Source organism: Heterodontus francisci, chromosome 49 (assembly GCF_036365525.1).
Source record: "Heterodontus francisci isolate sHetFra1 chromosome 49, sHetFra1.hap1, whole genome shotgun sequence".
NCBI lineage: Eukaryota > Metazoa > Chordata > Chondrichthyes > Heterodontiformes > Heterodontidae > Heterodontus > Heterodontus francisci.
Genome location: NC_090419.1, coordinates 14,385,206 through 14,402,881, shown reverse-complemented (window position 1 = coordinate 14,402,881; position 17,676 = coordinate 14,385,206). Strand labels below are relative to the sequence as shown.

Genomic DNA, 17,676 nt, shown 5'->3' with positions numbered 1-17,676 from the left:
AGTCGTTGGGAAAATGCTGGAATCTATTATCAAGGGAATCTTGGAAAAGGATAGCATGATTAGAATGAGTCAGCATGGTTATACTAAAGGGAGATCCTGTTTGACAAATTTATTAGAATGTTTTTAGGATGTAACTAGTAGGGTAGATAAAGGGGAACCTGTAGATGTAGTATACCTAGTTTTCCAAAAGGCATAGAGGATTGGTTAACAGACAGGAAGCAGAGAGTGGGCATAAACGGGGCATTTTCAAGTTGGCGGGCAGTGAATAGTGGGGTGCCGCAAGGATCAGTGCTGGGGCCTCAGCTTTTTACAATCGATATTAATGACTTGGATCAAGAGACAGAGAGTAATGTATCTAAGTTTGCTGATGATACAAAGCTCGGTGGAAAGGTAAGCTGCGGGGAGGACGTAGAGAGGCTGCAAAGGGATATGGACAGGTTAAGTGAGGGGGCAACAAGATGACAAATGGAGTATAATGCAGGGAAGTGTGAAGTTGTTTACTGGTCGTAAAAATGGAAAAGTGGAATATTTTGTGAAAGGTGTGAAACTGGTAAGTGTTAGTGTTCAGAGAGAGTTGGGTGGACTGGTACAAGGAACGCACAAAGTTAACATGGAAGTGCAGCAGGCTATTCGGAAGGCAAATGGCATGTTGACCTTTATTGCAAGGGGATTGGAGTACAGGAATAAAGAAGTCTTACTGAAATTGTTCAGGGCTTTGGTGCGACCGCACCTGGAATACTGTGTGCAGTTTTGGTCTCCACATTTAAGAAAGGATATACTTGCACTGGAGGCAGTGCAGTGAAGATTTACTAAATTGGTCCCTGGGATGAGGGGGTTGTCCTATGATTGATGGATTTTTGGTCTCTCAGGGAATCAAGGGGTATGGGGAGCGGGCAGGAAAGTGGAATTGAAGCCCAAGATCAACCATGATCGTATTGAGTGAGGGAGCAGGCTCGATGGGCCGAATGGTCTACTCCTGCTTGTATTTTTTGTTTCCTCATGGAAACAGTTATTCACTTACTCTGTCAAAACTCTTCCTGATTTTGAACGCCTCGATTAAATCTCCCCTTAACCTTCTCTGCTCTAAGGAGAGCAATCCCAGCTTCTCCCAGTCTCTCCACACTAACTGAAGTCCCTCATCCCTGGAACCATTCGAGTAAATCTCCCTCCGCACCCTCCCCGAGGCCTTGACATCCTCCTGTAGTGCCTCCTATCACCTCAGGGCATCCCAAAGCGTTTCACAGCCAATGAAGTACCTTTGAAGTGTGGTCACTGTTGTAATGTAGGAGATTCTAATCCTTTCTCCCTCACTCCCAAATGATTTGAATACGGACTGAGAGGTTGAGGCGGCCGCAGTTTACTAAATATACAAAATGTAGGAGGTCAAGTTAATTCTTCTGGATATGGATGGAAGAACATTCTGCAGATACTGAAGCAGTCCGTGTAGAAATGCAGCAAGACCTGGACAATATCCAGGCTTGGGCTAATAAGTGGCAAGTAACATTCGCGCCACACAAGTGCCAGGCAATGACCATCTCCAACAAGAGAGAATCTAACCATCTCCCCTTGCCATTCAATGGCATCACCGTCGCTGAATCCCCACTACCAACATCCTACCATTGACCAGAAACTGAACTGGACCAGCCATATAAATACCGTGGCTACAAGAGCAGGTCAGAGGCTGGGAATCCTGCGGCGAGTAACTCACCTCCTGACTCCCCAAAGCCTGTCCACCATCTACAAGGCACAAGTCAGGAGTGTGATGGAATACTCTCCACTTGCCTGGATGGGTGCAGCTCCAACAACACTCCAGAAGCTCGACACCGTCCAGGACAAAGCAGACCACTTGATCAGTACCCCATCCACCACCTTAAACATTCACTCCCTCCGCCACCGACGCACAGTGGCAGCAGTGTGTACCATCTACAAGATGCACTGCAGCAATGCACCAAGGCTCCTTAGACAGCACCTTCCAAACCTGCCACCTCTATCACCTAGAAGGAGAAGGGCAGCAACTGCATGGGAACACCACCACCTGCAAGTTCCCCTCCAAGTCACGCACCATCCTGACTTGGAACTATATCGGCCGTTCCTTCACTGTCGCTGGGTCAGAATCCTGGAACTCCCTCCCTAACAGCACTGTGGGTGCACCTACCCCACACGGACTGCAGCGGCTCAAGAAGGCGGCTCGCCCCCACCTTCTCAAGGGGCAATTAGGGACGGGCAATGAATGCTGGCCTGGCTAGCGACGCCCACATCTATGAATGTATAAAGCGAACATGGATAATTTGGGAGCGGCGAGGGGGCCTGAAATGGGCTGAAAGTGGCTTGTGTTCATTGTCGGCAGTGTGAGTCAAAGACTTTTGGCTGAAAGAGCAGCAGTAATTACGCTGGTGGTGGAAGTAGACTCGGTTCTGGAGAAGAACAGAGGGATTTGGGGATACAGACATATTGAAGGCAGTGGCTTATGTTTCATCAACCTGTGACAAATGGCCCTCTCACAAAAGGTTTAGAATCGAAAAATAGAGAATGGTGAGATCATATTAAACCACGCTGAAGCCTCAGTTAAAAGAAAGACTTGCATTTCTGTAGCACCTTTCACCAACTCAGGACCTCCCAAAGCCCCTCACAACCAGTGAAGTACTTTATTTGAGGTGTCGTCACTTGTGATGTCGTAAACGCGCACAGCAAGCTCCCACAAACGGCAATGCCGAACCAAGCACGAAGAGACAGAAAATGAAAGAGAGTGACATCAAGATCAGGGCAGGGAGGAAAGGAGTGGCAAAAGGTGAGGGAACTTATCGAATCATAGAATGGTTATGGCACAGAAGACGGACATTCGGCCCGACATATCTGTCCCAGCTTTCTGCAGGCGCAACTCAGCTCGTCCCACCTACCCCCCACCTACCCCCCCCTCCCGCCTTTTCCCTGTAGCCCTGCACCCTTATTAATTATCCAGTTCCCTTTTGAAAACCTCGATTGAATCTGCCTCCACCACACTCTCAGGCAGTGCATTCCAGATCCTAAACACTCGATGCGTCAAAAAAAAAAACTTTCCTCAATTCGCCTTTGCTTCTTTTTGCCAGTCACCTTAAATCGGCGTCCTCTGGTTCCCGACCCTTTGGCCAATGGGAACAGTTTCTCTCTTATCTACTCTTGTCTAGACTCAAGTCTGTGCGAGGCTCACACCACTTAAAGCAAACCTGCATCTCTTAAAGGCGAGGTGCATTCTGGCTGCAGCAGGCCCTGGAGGAGGCTGGGGACGAGTTTAAGAGCAGAGAGATGAGAGAAAATGACACAACAGGCCAGGGAGCATGCCCTTGGGTTCTGCAATACAGCACTGGCAGCCTTGGTGCGGGAGGTGGACAGAAGGAGAGAGTTCCCTCTTCCCTCAGGGGGGCCTGGAGACCCTCCAGGGACACACTCTTAAGGCAGTAGGAGCAGGTAGCCATCAGGCTCAATGTCAGGAGTCTAGGCCCAAGGACCTGGATACAGAGTCATGAGACGTTCAATGGGCCTCACACGAGATAGTGGGTGCAACTGGCTGTGATCTTCCAAAATTCCCTAGATTCTGGAACACTCCCAGCGATTGGAAGGTAGCAAATGTAGCCCCCGCTATTCACAAAAGGAGAGCGAGAGAAGTCAGGGAGCTGTAGGCTATTTAGCCTGACATCAGTAGTAGGGAAACAGCTAGAATCTACTATTAGGGATGTGGTAACAGGGCACATAGAAAATCATAATATGATTAGACAGAGTCAACGCAGATTTATGAAAGGGAAATCATGTTTGACGAATCTAATGGAGTTTTTTGTGGGTGTAAATAGCAAGGTAGATAAGGGGGAACCAGTGGATGCAGTATATTTAGATTTGCAAAAGACATTCGATAGGGTGCCACACAAGAGGTTGTTACACAAGATGAGGGTTCATGGGATCAGGGTAGTATATCAGCATGTATTGAGGATTGGTCAACAGACAGAAAACAGAGAGTAGAAATAAACGGGTCATTTTCGGGATGGCCGGGTGTAACTAGCGGGGTACTGCAAGGATCTGTCCTTGGGCCTCAGCTATTTACAATCTCTATCAATGCTATTTATCCATCCTTGTCGCAAGGGGGTTGGAGTATAAGAGTAAGGGAGTCTTGCTATTATATAGGGCTTTGGTGTGATCACAGCTGGAGTACTGTGTACAGTTTTGTTCTCCTTACCGAAGGAAGGATTGGCTTGCCTTAGAAAGGATGCAACAAAGGTTCACTAGATTGATTCCTGGGATCAGAGGGCTGCCCTATGAGGAGAGAGTGAGTGGAATGGGCCCATATTCCCTGCATGTTTAGAAGAATACGGGTTGATCACATTGAAACATAAAGAATTCTTACAAGACTTGACAGGGTAGTTGCTGAGAGGCTGTTTTCCCCCAGGCTGGGGAATCTAGAACACAAGATCACGGTCTCAGGATAAGTGGTCGGCCAGCTAGGACAGAGACGAGGAGAAATTTCTTCACTTGGAGGATTGTGAATCTTTGGAATTCGCTACCCCAGAGAGCTGTGGATGCTTAGTTGTTGAGTATATTCAAGACTGGGATCAATAGATCTTCGACTTAGTATCAATAGATACTAAGGAAATTAAAGGATATGGGGACAGGGTGGGAAAGTGGAGTTCCTGTCAAAGATCGGTAGCATGATCGTATTGAATGACGTAGCAGGCTCGAGGGGCCAAATGGCCTCTTCCAGCTCCTTTTTTTTAATGAACTTACACACTAGTTACCCACCAAAGGCATCAGAAATAGTTGGGGCTTCTGCATTCAGAAGTAAGTATTAATAGCGTGTGAAGTGATAGTTACTGCCAAACAACCTGGCCCTGAAATTTAATTTAACAAGTGTGGAGTCTCATTCCTTCAGACGTTAATTAATGCTGGAGGTTAAGAAAAAATAAAATAATTTTTTAAAACCTTTCTGTCTGTCTGTTTTATCCCTCTCTCTCTTAATTCCATCTTTCTCTCTCCCAGTCTTTATTTTGCTTTCTGTCCGTGACTGACATCTCATTTCAACTTCCCGATTTAGACTCTGCTTTGTCTCAGTGAGCATCCTTCAGTCTGTTTGGGTGAAGAGTTTTGCCCTTTCTTGCCCTTGTCTTTGCTACTGACTGCAAAATCCGGCCCATTGTTGTTTGTGGGATCTTTGTCTGCACAAGTGAGCTGCCGCAATGCCGACACAGTTTACTCTTCCGAAGCACCAATAAATGGGGGAATTAGGGGAGGGCATCCGTAAATGGGGGATTTTTTTATTCGTTCTTGGGGTGTGGGCATCGCTGGCAAGGCCAGCATTTGTTGCTCATCCCTAGTTGCCCCTTGAGAAGGTGGTGGTGAGCTGCCTTCTTGAACCGCTGCAGTCCGTGTAGGGGTAGGTACACCCACAGTGCTGTTAGGGAGGGAGTTCCAGGATTTTGACCCAGCGACAGTGAAGGAACGGCCGATCTAGATCCAAGTCAGGATGGCGTGTGACTTGGAGGGGAACTTGCAGGTGGTGATGTTCCCATGCGTCTGCAGCCCTTGTCCTTCCCGGTGGTAGAGGTCGCGGGTTTGGAAGGTGCTGTCGAAGGAGGCTTGATGCGTTGCTGCAGTGCATCTTGTAGATAGTACACACTGCTGCCACTGTGCGTCGGTGGTGGAGGGAGTGAATGTTTGTAGGTGGGGTGCCAATCAAGCGGGCTGCTTTGTCCTGGACGGTGTCGAGCTTCTTGAGTGTTGTTGGAGCACCACCCATCCAGGCAAGTGGAGCGTATTCCATCACACTCCTGACTTGTGCCTTGTAGATGGTGGACAGGCTTCGGGGAGTCAGGAGGTGAGTTACTCGCCGCAGGATTCCCAGCCTCTGACCTGCTCTTGTAGGCACAACATTTATGTGGCTGATCCAGTTCAGTTTCTGGTCAATAGTAACACGCAGGATGTTGATCGTGGGGGATTCAGCGATGGTAATGCCATTGAATGTCAAGGGGAGATGGGTCATTGCCTGGCACTTGTGTGGTGTGTACGCTATTTGCCACTTATCAGCCCAAGCCTGGATGTTGTTCAGGTCTTGCTGCATGCGGGAACGCACCAGTAAATTCTGAGCGCTGCAGTAAATGGGGAGAGTGGGGTGGGCACAGCAAATAAGTTAGTCTTCTCGGAAAGAAGGTACTAGTGACCTGCTAAAATATTATTAAATTATGCAGAGGTTTAATCGGAAACATGTAGAGAAGAGTTTTTCACTTGGCCAGTTAAATGACTAATAAATCCAATGGGGAATTCAGGAGAAAGCCCTTTCCCCAGAGAGTGGTGAGAATGTGGAACTCACTACCACAGGGAGTGGTTGAGGGGTGAATAGTATCGATGCATTTCAGGTGGAAGCTGGATAAACACATGAGGGAGAGAGGAATAGGAGGATATGGTGATAGGGTAAGATGGAGAGAGGGTGGGAGCAGGCTCACGGGGAGGGGAAACACCAGCATGAAGCAGATGGGCCGAGTGGCCTGTTCCTCTGCTGTAAATTCTACGGGCTGTGATACGTTTTGTATGGGGAGTGGGTGGGGGAGGGTGTTAGATAGATGCATTGTGAGGCTCGGTAGATTATAGTCGCCGTAAACTGGGGAATACCCCGTTGTGTCGACGTCCATGCTGGGTAGTGAAGTTGAAAGGTCAAAGGGGTCAACTGGATGTGGTCAAGTGATGGATTTTTGGTTTGGGAAGGATCTGCTGGACCGGCCAGGTGGGGTTATCCTGCGTTTCGCAGCCTGACTTTGTTCATTGGCCTGCTGCAAACCATTTCTTTCAAGAAAATGTCCTCTTTCTTAACTCAATGTGGGCCAGGCTTTGGGGTGTGGCTTACTGCACATGTGTCCTACAGGAGGGGGCAGGGTGCCATGCTCTAGTCCGCATGTGGGGTAGGACACCAGCGGTCCATGGCCGTGTTTGGCATTTATTGCAAGGGGGTTGGAATATAAAAGTTGGAAAGTCTTGCTACAACTGTACAGGGTGTTGATGAGAGTGCCCCTAGATCAGTACCCACAGTTTTGGTCTCCTTACTTAAGGAGGGTGTCAGCGAATGAAGGACACAGTGAGGAATTATGAAATGAACCGGAGGAGTAATGAAATAAAGTTAATTGTTGAAAAGGACCACAAGAAAATGGACACATTTGTGCCACAGATAAAATGGAGTACAGGTCAGGTGACCCCCCCTCCTGTACTGTCAATAAACAGGTCTGTTTGTTGAAGAGGAAATCCATTATCTATATCTGAATTAGCTTTGGGGAAAACACATTGAAATGTAAAACAGCCCACTCCGTGCGACAACTCCTATCTTCAGGAATGGAGCTAACAGAGTCTTTTGTAGACAGACTGACTCCGCAGCCAAGGCTGTAATAATAGATATGAAGTAGCACATTCAGAAACCTTCATGGAGCAATGGTTCCCATATCCTGGAACACTGTATGAATCACCCCAGGGGAGAGAGCCTTTAGTCGCCTGACCAACACCCCAACGTGACAAGTTTCTGACTCTCTCTGGAGAGAGAGGGGCAGAACAGCAGAACAGCCGGAGAAGGTCTTTTTCAGCCAGAAGAGCTGTGAGACAGTTTCAGCTAACCAGGTGCTCTGCTGACTACATCTTCGAACTACGGCAGCGGTGAAATTGCAAGGTGACTTTGGAACTCTCCCACCTGTGAAAGTGAACCAGGCTTTCCATCATCAACTTCAGATTGAGGCTTAACCAAAGGAGCCTGCAACCTTTCATCCTTTTCAAGATAAAGAACTTCCAGGCCTGCACCGTTAAAAGATTTCCTCCCGAAAATCTTCTAAAGGTTTTTTTTTTAAAACAACGAGCTCTCTTACCACAATTGGACTCTAACTGCATGCTACCACTCTACTCTCTCTATCATTTGGGGTGTGTGTGTGTCTGGGTGGGTGGGGGGGTGAATGCGCGAGTGGGTGAGGTTGCGAACATTTTTCGGTTATTGTGTAAAATAAACATTTCTTTTTTCTTTCTTTTTTAACCTGTGAGAAAACCTGTCATTTGTCTATTTATTTGACCCTTAAAACACTCAGGGACTAAAACACTATTTTTAAAACACTATTTGCGGTCACTTGAGAAATGAAAAGTGGAAGTCACCCACACCACCTCTCACCTGTCTGTAACTAGGGATATACTTGCATTGGGAAGTCATTCAGAGAAGGTTCACGAGGCTGATTCCTGCAACGAAGGGGTTCTCTTATGAGGAAAGGTTTAGAAGAATGAGGGGTGATCTTATTGAGGGAGATATAAGATTTTGAGGATGCTTGACTGGGCAGATACTGGAGGGTGTTTCGCCTCGTGGGAGAACCTACAACAAGGGGCCACAGTTTCAGAATAAGAGGTCTCCCTTGGAAGATGGAAATGAGGAATTTCGTGAGTGTTTGGAATTCTCTATCCCAGGGAGCAGTTGAGGCTGGATCAACCAGGATGTCAAGGGTGGGAGGCAGGAAAGTGGAGTTAAGGCCACAATCAGATCAGCCATGATTTTATTGAATGCTGGACGAGGTTCGAGGGGCCAAATGGCCTACTCCTATTTCTGATGTCCTTATGAAAGTCCACAGTCTCTGACACAAGCACACTGGTCCTTTTAAGAGTCACCACGCTGATGGGCGGATGTTTGAGAACGTAGAAGCACACGCTGTCCGTCCCATGCTTTCCCTCCTGGTTGCGTAGCAACCATCCAATCCCACCCTCACCCTTTAAGGTAGTAACCTAAAAGTTGAAAGGAATAAAGAGAGCTCGGAACAATCGATCCCTCCCCAAAATTTGAGAGTTTCGAAAAGAATATTAAAGCAAAAGTAAGGGTCAAAAATAACAAACAGTGTAGGAAAACACTTGCATTTGTATAGCACCATATCATCAGGACGTCTCAAAGAGCTTCACAGCCAATGAAGTGCTTTTTCAAGTGTGGTCACTGTTGTAACATAGGAAACGCAACAGCCAATTTGTGCACCCACAGTGTGGCGCTGCAGTACTGAGGGAGTGCCGCACTGTCGGAGGGTCAGTACTGAGGGAGCGCTGCACTGTCAGAGGGGCAGTACTGAGGGAGCACCGCACTGTCGGAGGGTCAGTACTGAGGGAGCGCCGCACTGTCAAAGGGGCAGTACTGAGGGAGCGCCGCACTGTCGGAGAGTCAGTACTGAGGGAGCGCTGCACTGTCGGAGGGTTAGTACTGAGGGAGCTCCGCACTGTTGGAGGGTCAGTACTGAGGGAGTGCTGCACTGTCGGAGGGACAGGACTGAGGGAGCTGTCTTTTGGGATGAGACGTTAAACCGGGGCACTGTCTGCTCTCTCAGGTTGATGTAATAGATCCGACAGCCACGACTGGAAGACGGACAGGGGTGGGTGTTCTCCCCCGGTGTCCTGGGGCTGACATTTATCCCTGAACCAACCCCACTAAAAGTGGTCATGTATCAGATTGATGTTGGCGGGAGCTTGCTGCGCGCAAATTGGGCCGCCTCTGCCCCCATTCGGAAAGGAAGAAAAGAAAGCGCCTGATTGTCCAGCAAGCGCCGAGGGGGGGGGGATAAAATGTAGAAAACGAACAAAAAAAAAATATATTTTGGCGGATAAATCTCCTGAATGAATATATTGCGCGCGGGAGATGGGGGGGGGGGGTTGTGGAATCAGTGAGGGACTCTTTGGCTGAGGCGGACTCGGGCGACGTCGGTGTCTTTGCGTGGTCGGTGGTGAGGCGGAGCGGGGCGGAGCACCGGCGTCGTCGTGCGTGGAGTGAGGGAGGGAGGGAGGGAGGGGAACTATTTGGCGGCGGGTGACGTCATAGCGCGTGAGGTTGGTTGCGTTTGCGGCGGGTGGTGGAACTCTTTGACGACGCCGCGGCGGAGGTGGACGACGTGCGTGGGGGGGGGGGGGGTGTGGTGCGGCGGACGTGCGGGGCGGAGCGTAGCGGTGTGTGTGGTGGTGGTGGGGGGGAGGGGTATTCCGGCGCGCGGCGTGGGGGTAGTCCGGGGGGTGGGGGAGGGGGAGGGGAAGAAGCGGCGGCGGCGGCAGGAGGAGCAGCAGCTTTTGTCTCTCTCTCTCTCTCTGTGTGTGTGTGTGAGGGAGTGTTTTAGGAGACAACCACCGACTGAAGTGTTGCCTGAGCCGGGAGAGAGAGAGAGAGAGAGGAGGGGGAGATAACGTCGATCAAAAAAAAAAAAACCCCCCCCTTCAGCTGGAAATGGGGCGTCTTTTGAACCTCTAAATTGGGTGGTTAAAGGGAGCAAGGGGGGGGGGAGGGGAGGGGAACGTCGAGGTCAAAGGGCAGCTCTTGGCCAATTTGGCCCCCAAATTTTGTCAGGTGGGAAGAAGCTATTTGCAGCTGGATGGCGTCCTGAGCCCCCACCCTGAAAAAGGGGGGGGGGGGTGGGGATTTTAAAAGTGAAAATTGGGCCTTTGGGGATTAGCCCTGGGGCTACCAGCTGACCCCTGACCTGTGACCCTTTACCCCACCGCCTCCCTTGTCCTAAATCCCTCTCTTGCCCCCCCCCCCCACCCCCATATCTTCCCCCCCCCCTCCTCCTCCTCCCCCCCCCCCTCCCCACCGGCCCGCCACACCTTTCTCCCCCCCCCCCCCCCCCCACAACCGCCACCCACCCCAAAAACCCGCAGCTCCTTTTCCACCCCCCCCCCCCCCTCCTCCTCCTCCTCCTCCTCCCCCACTTTCCCTTCTTCCCCCCCCCCCCCCCCCCCCCTTGCCCACCCCTCCGGTGGGGGGGGGCTGGGGGGAGAGCGAGCGAGCGAGAAAGAAAGAAAGAAAGAGAGAGAGAGAGAGAGAGTTTTGTTTTTTTTAAAAAGAGATGTCCGAGTACGAGGAATTCGTGGCGCCTCCCGAGTGCCCGGTGTTCGAGCCCAGCTGGGAGGAGTTCGCCGACCCCCTGGGCTACATCGCCAAGATCAGGCCCATCGCCGAGAAGAGTGGCATCTGCAAGATCAGGCCTCCGCTGGTTGGTGTCAAGATTTAAACCCAAGTACCCCTCCTCCTTTCCTTCTTTCCCCCCCCCCCCCCCCCCCCCCATCGCACTCGCTTCGTCGTGTCCCGTGGCCAGTCGGTTCACCGTTTGCACTTTCTCCTTTTTGTCGTGTGTTTTTTTTCCCTTCCTTCCTTCCTTTCCCCCCCCCCCCCTACCCTTTGCTGTTGACAATGCCCTCCTTTGCCGATTGCTAAATTGCAGTTTTATTCTTTAGTGTGTTCTATCAATTAAGGAGCTGGCTCGGGGGTTTTTTGTAAAAAGAAGTAGGAAGACACCCAGGGACGATCGTCTTCCCCCAATTCCCCCCCCCCCCCCCATCTCCTCCACTTCTCTGGTTTAAAAAAAAAATAAATGCAACATACAGATTGTAATTGTGGCATTTTTGCATGTGCTGGATCTCCAGAAGCTAAGATTGCATCCTTTTCTACTTCAGCATGAAGTACCTCTTGCAGTATTCCTGCTCAGAACAGATGCCTTTTTTTTCTACACTTATCCTAAATTGTGTGTGCACCGCACGAATCCTGCAATTATTTAGCAACTTGTACCACTCTGTTGCATTTTTTTGTTAAAAAACCAGTATCTATCTGTTGCAGCTCGGTTGCCTCTGTAATCGGGCTTTCCCTCGGCTTATTTAGTGAATGTTTTTCTCTGTTCTTGCAAACGTGGATTTAAAAGTGCCTTCTGCCATTTGGTTTGGTGTTTCTCCTGCCCCTGTGTTCCAACTGTTTGCCTCTGATGTTGCTGTTTGAGACTTGGTTTTAAAATGGATGAGGCTTTCCTGGGGCTGGACTGATTTTGCCTCTAGGTTGGACTCGATGGGAAAAGTTGTGGTCTTTTTTTGTGTGTGTGGCGGGGAGATTGCGGCGACGGTTTGATCTATTTTTTTTTTGTGCGATTTCGGATGGGAACGAGGTGAAAATGGTTCGTGTCGCGATGGTGGGCGAGTTGGAGTTGGCCAGGAATGTTCCGACTTTTGTGGTCGCTCTTACCCCCCCGGGCAGGTTGAGTTGGGCCTGTTTTTTTTTTGTTGTTGTGGAGTTGGGCCAGCCATCTTGTTTTTCTTCTGATTTTTGAACCAGCCGAGAGTTTGGTCGGAATTCTGCTTTGCTTGGCAGCCCGGTTGGCGATCCGATTCGCGTGCCAGGCAACTGGCAAAGGGAAGGACATTGAAATAACAGGGAGAATCCAACTGTGTGCTCCCCTGCCCCCCCCCCCCCACTTCCTCCCCCCAGAGCAACTGATCGGCTGGAAAGCAGTGTTGAGGATTCACCAGGCTGGCTCGAGGCCCAGCAGGTCCCAGAGTTTTTGTTTCCTGGTGCACGTCAGTCAATCTGTTACCGCTTGTTCCAGCCTGCGGTGATCCCTTCTCCTGCACTCCCTGCCACCCGAAACTCTGGAGCAAACAAACTTCATTTTTGCAGCAGGGGAACTCGTTTCAAAGCCTGTTGTGTTGCCGTGTGGAATATCCCCAAGCCTGGGCTGCATGCCCTCTGGTGCGATCTGTGCATATAAGGGTTCAGTTTCGTAGATATGTGCTGGGAGGGGGACGATGCTGGGGGGAACGTGGCCGGAAAGATGAGAGCCAGACCTTTCAGGAGTGAAATTAGGGTGGGAGAAGTTTGGAACTCTGTCCTGCTGATGGCAATCGATGCTGGGTCAGTTGTTAATTTTAAATCTGTGAGATTGAGAAATTTTTGTTCTCCAAAAGTATTAAGGGATATGGGGGGCAAAGGCCGGGGATATGGAGTTGGATCACAGATCAGTCATCGAATGGCGGAACAGGTTCCAGGGGCTGAATGGCCTCCTGTTCCTGTGTTCAAATACTTGGGAGCTCTCTCGCCCGCCCGTTCGCCCCTCCCTAGTCCCACAGACTCTCCCGGTCATCGTGCTTTTATCGCTGGTACGAGTCGTTCCAAGAAAGTGGGCTATTAGCCCCGGACGTGCCCTTCCAACGCTCTCCCCTCCGTCCAGTCGTCCGCCTTCCACGAACTTGAGCTCACCCAAAACTCTGCAGCTCGTCTCCTAACTGGCACCAAGTCCCGTTTGCCCACTCCCCCACCACCTACTCCCCCCACTTGCCCCGGCCATGCTCGCTGGCCTACGTGAACTCCCAGTCTGACGGCATTTTGATTTTAAAATTCTCCTCCTTGTTTACAAACCCCCTCCGTGGCGCCTGCTCCCTCCCTATTTCCGTAACCTCCTCCAGCCCATCGCTCCACCATCGGTGGCTGTGGAGAGCCTGATGGTGCTCCCTTTTGGCTGCTGTCGGAATCGTCCCGAATGCCGCCCTGTCTGGCGTCTGTTCGGCTGCGTTTCGGGATTTCCCCCATCCCTGTCCCCCCCAAGTGCCACACACGTCCTCGCTGTCGCGTCCTGCAGCCGCAGTCGACTCCCACTGTGTCGAGGCGAGGGCCATTAAACGTTGAAGGGTTTTGCACGAGTAGGGGGGCTCGCTCCAGACTTGCGCGCTACCTGTGTGCTCCTCTCAACACTGTGCACTCTAGTCCCTGCTGCTCTTATCTGTGTCAAGGGAATTAGACTGTTATTTGAAAAGGACGAATGTGCAGGGTTGTGGGGAGAAGGCGGGGGAATGGAACTGAGTGAATTGCTCTTTGAGAGAGCTGGTGCGGACACGATGGGCCGAATGCTCTCCTTCTGCACTGTGACCATTCTGTATTTTTGCGCGATGCCTCCTGAAGCCCACCAGCAAGTTTAATATAAAGCTTTCACTTTAGCTCCCAGTGTATGTATACAGTTGAACATTAAGTCTGCTGGTCTAAGATGGGGGGGGGGAAATAAGGTTAGGGGTCTGTCTGTGGAATTGTACAGTGGGAGTTCCACCTGGTTTTAATTTTCAAACTTTTTTTTTAAAAAGCACTAGTTAAACTGGTATGGATGCAAGCTGCTTTCTTGAAAAAGGGTGCTTCCACGTTTTGGGTGAGGGGCAGGCTGATTCTGAAGCACCGTTCTCGCACGGAATAGGGAACTTGTGTGTCAGCCTGTGACTTCAAGAACTTTAATATGGCGAAAAGAGAGAGAGAGGGAGGGGGGGGAGGATAAAGTGTTTTGGAACTGCAAACACGTCACAGGCAGGATAGGAGGTTGTACCTCTTTGCTGGGAAGGTGAGGAACGGGGCGTGAAGGGAAATGAGGAGCCGCGAGTGTCGCCAGTCTCCTTGCCAGTCAGCACGAAAGGTGTGGACATCCTGGGTCGCCATTTTATTATGGACCAACTCCTAGCTGGCGTGCAGTGCACAAAGGAGTGGAAGTGCAACACGCTCCCCAACGGCCCACATTCGGTCCGAAAGTTTGCTTTCAAACGAAACAAAAATCCTGGATTGCAGTCTGCTTGCTGCCCCTTTGTTACCGGGTTACTGGCACATGGCCCAAGGTATTAAAAAGACAAATGGTTTAACTAATTAGTGATGGGGCAGAGCAGTGGTGTATATACACGCGCGCACACACACACTGTAAACACCACTGTTTTAAACAGAAAAATAAACTTGTGGCAGTTTTTATAAATGCCTTCGGGGATTAGTTAGGAAGAATTCAAAGCAACGAGGCAGTTTTCTGTTGTTGAGGTGGGTCTGGAGAAGTGGCTGAGGCAAGGCCGAAGATAAAGACAGGAAGTGCACTGGCTACGTACGTGACCAAACAGGAGGAACCTCCGGTGCCTGATTTGTTTTTTGCAGGGCCTTGCCTGGGCCTAGAGGCCTACTGCCTCTGCCACCAGAGTCCCAGGGCCTCATCTCGCAGCCTGAGTGTTGACCCATCAGGGCCGTGTTTGTCTTCCGCTTGCACCTTGATACTGGCAGTAGTCCCGTGAGAGGGTTCTTCAGAGAAGTCCCCTTTTGAACGTTGGTGCTTGTAATCCTGGTGCAAACTGGTGTAGTTGCCTGTGCTTACAGGTCCGGTTTTTGTGTGAGCTTACTCACACAGCCCCACTCCCAATTAATTGTTGTAAATGCTAAATCTCATTCGTGCCTTTAATGTGATAAAACGAGGTGGAGAATTTTAAAATGGAGGCATCTGCGGGACTGGGAGACGGCGTAGGTCAGGACTTGGGTAAAGTTCTGTGTTTGCCGGTTGGCCCTCCTTAACTTTGCCCAAGTACCTGTTCTCCCACGTGATCTTAGATAGTGAGTGCTCACTGACCTGCACTGGCTCCCGGTCCAAGAATGCCTCCAGTTTATGATTCTCATCCGTGTTTTCGGAGCCCTCCACGGCCTCCTCCCTATCTCTGTCACCGCCTCCAGCACCCCCCCTCCCCCCCCCGCAACCTTCCGGGGCGGTCAAGGGGTACAGCTCAGGAACCCAGGCTGATATCTGCTCCTCCCTCCTCCTTTTTCAAAAACAAAAGCTCTCGCATTTCTGTAGCCCCTTTCACCGCCTCGGGGCGTCCCAAAGTGCTTCACGTCCAATGGAGTACGTGGAGTCGCGTGGGGTTGTGAGGTCAGCGAGCTCTCGAATCATGGGCCAACTGTGTAAGGTGGGAATGCTGTTGCTTACAGGCCAGGCTGGGTTTACGTAGCTGCATTTGCACAGCGCCTTTCAGAACCTCCGAGCGCTTTGCCGACACAAGTTGGAAGTGCAGTCTCTGTTGTAATGTTTCCAGGACCCTGTTCCGTGAAGGATGTTTTATATTACCACAATCTGAAAGCTTGCGGCCTCTCTCTCTCTCCGCTGCCGATCACCAGGCTTTCGCAACTGGCTGAGGCGTGATTTGAGCTCGTGGCCGCTCGGTGAAGTCCAGGCTCTGTGCGTTCCACGCTGGTTTCGGTTCGGAAGTGTCCGGGAGGTGGGGCAGGCGCGAGATCGTGGTTGGCAGCGTGCGGGCTTGCGCCGGGTGAGGCGTCTCCCTGCGCGGGGCACGAAGCCAGGACCCCTGACGTAACCGCGTACCTTCGCTCGCGGGGTTAACAGACAGCGTATCGTCTGGCGCGCGATAGCGAGAGCTTTCTCGCATCGCGACCCGTACTTGCCGCCCTGCCTGGCACTGGGATAGGCTAGACTGTCAAAATAAAAAGTCCCCAAGCCAATTTGAGGGCAGATGTGGGGTGAAACCTGGAAAGTTTCTTCCCTCTCTGCCTCCTCAGCCCCAATGGCAATCCCATCAGGCCCAGGCCATCATTCCAATCCTCAGAGCTCTTATGCAATATCCACATTTTGGTCTGTGTTGCAGTGTCTCACCCTGTTAAGTGCAGCTCCTGTTTGCTGGATTCGTGGCCCTTGTTTTTTTTTTCTAAAGAGTGCAGCTCCGGGAGACCCTCACTTCCAGCTAGTTGGGCTCTGAGACGCCTGTCCCTCTGGGCCAGAATCATAACAAGGCCGGCGTCACAGCAGCTCCTGCCGATCGTTTTTGGGCGGAGGAAAGCAGTAGAGTACAAATGTTGGCGTGGTAGCCATAATCGGAGGGAACAGTTCACCTCAGTCCAAGCGTGCGAGGCAGCCACGGCGAAACTTCATGCAAAAAAAACGTTGGCTGGGCCTCCACTGGAACATTGTGTCCAGTTCTGGGCACCACACTTCAGGAAGGACGTGCAGGCTTTAGAGAGGGTGCAGCAAAGATCGAGAAGAATGGTTCCCGGGAAGATGGGGCTTAAGTTACGTGGACAGATCGGCTGTTCTCCCTTGGAGAAGAGACGGCTGAGAGGAGATTTGGTCGAGGTGCTCATAGTTATGAGGGGTCTGGGCAGAGTCGATCGGGAGAAAGTGTTCCCATTGGCAGAAGGGCGGAGAACCGGAGGACACTGAATTCAGGTGACTGGCAAAAGAACCAGAGGTGACGGGAGGAAAAACGTATTTCCGCAGTGAGTGGTTCTAGACTCATTGATAAGAGATTGATGGTCATTGATTGGAGAGCTCCCACTAATCATCGCTGGATCAAGCCAGGCTGAACATGACGGACCTCGATGTAACTGTCCGGCAGTGCCGTCGTCCCTACAATGTAGAGCACTGAGCCATCCGCAGCCATGAGGCCAGCCTGTGGCTTGTGCTTAGCTGATCCAAACCTGGGCGGCGGGGTGGGTCTCACCGTTGGCCAGGTACGGGAGAGACTCCTACTCCTGATTTCCGGTACGCGGGCCCCTCTACTGATGCTGTGAACACTTGGATGGGGACTGGATTCTGATGCCTCCTGCAGACGATAGGCTGCTGACTCTCCCCGCCTAGCGTCACGCATATACTCGGGGCTGTTGCTAGAGGGGCAGGAGAAGGCTGGGAATATTTTTCCGCCATCTTCTCTATAGTCTGCGTTCTGTTTTTAATTTTTGTATATTTGAGACTTTAAAAAGAAAACTCAATTTGCAACAGTTTGAGATGTTTTTTAAGCAGCGCGCTGGACATTTTACAGAACGCTTATTTGAAGTTTGCCCTTTTTTGTTCGTTCCAGTTGCTTTGCTTCCACCTTACCCCCCCCCCTTCTCCCCCAACCACCTCTCTTTATTACCCCCTCCCCTCCACTCCCTCTCCAAAGCACCGTTCTGTGTGTAACACTGCACGTTTGTTGTTTTGAGCTTGCCTGCAGCCTGGAGGCAGGCTGACAAAACGACGAGTGCCCTTCAGCTGAGAGCGTTCATTAAAGATTTAAACTGAGCTGCTTTGCCCTGGCACCTTTTCTTCTTGTGGGGGAGGGTGAGCTGGGGATGCGGCGTGGCAGGGGGGA

General features: G+C 50.9%; 1 protein-coding gene across 3 annotated transcripts in view; it reads left to right on the top strand.

Moving 5' to 3' along the window:
- Window positions 1-10,710: 10,710 nt before the first annotated feature.
- kdm5c (lysine demethylase 5C) overlaps window positions 10,711-17,676 on the top strand; it is a 96,035-nt gene continuing 89,069 nt past the window's right edge. For all 3 annotated transcript variants that reach the window (XM_068024155.1, XM_068024154.1, XM_068024152.1), the window contains exon 1: window positions 10,711-10,985. In XM_068024155.1, the coding sequence (XP_067880256.1) occupies window positions 10,839-10,985 (147 nt within the window). In that variant the 5' untranslated portion in view covers window positions 10,711-10,838. The remainder of the gene's footprint in view (window positions 10,986-17,676) is intronic.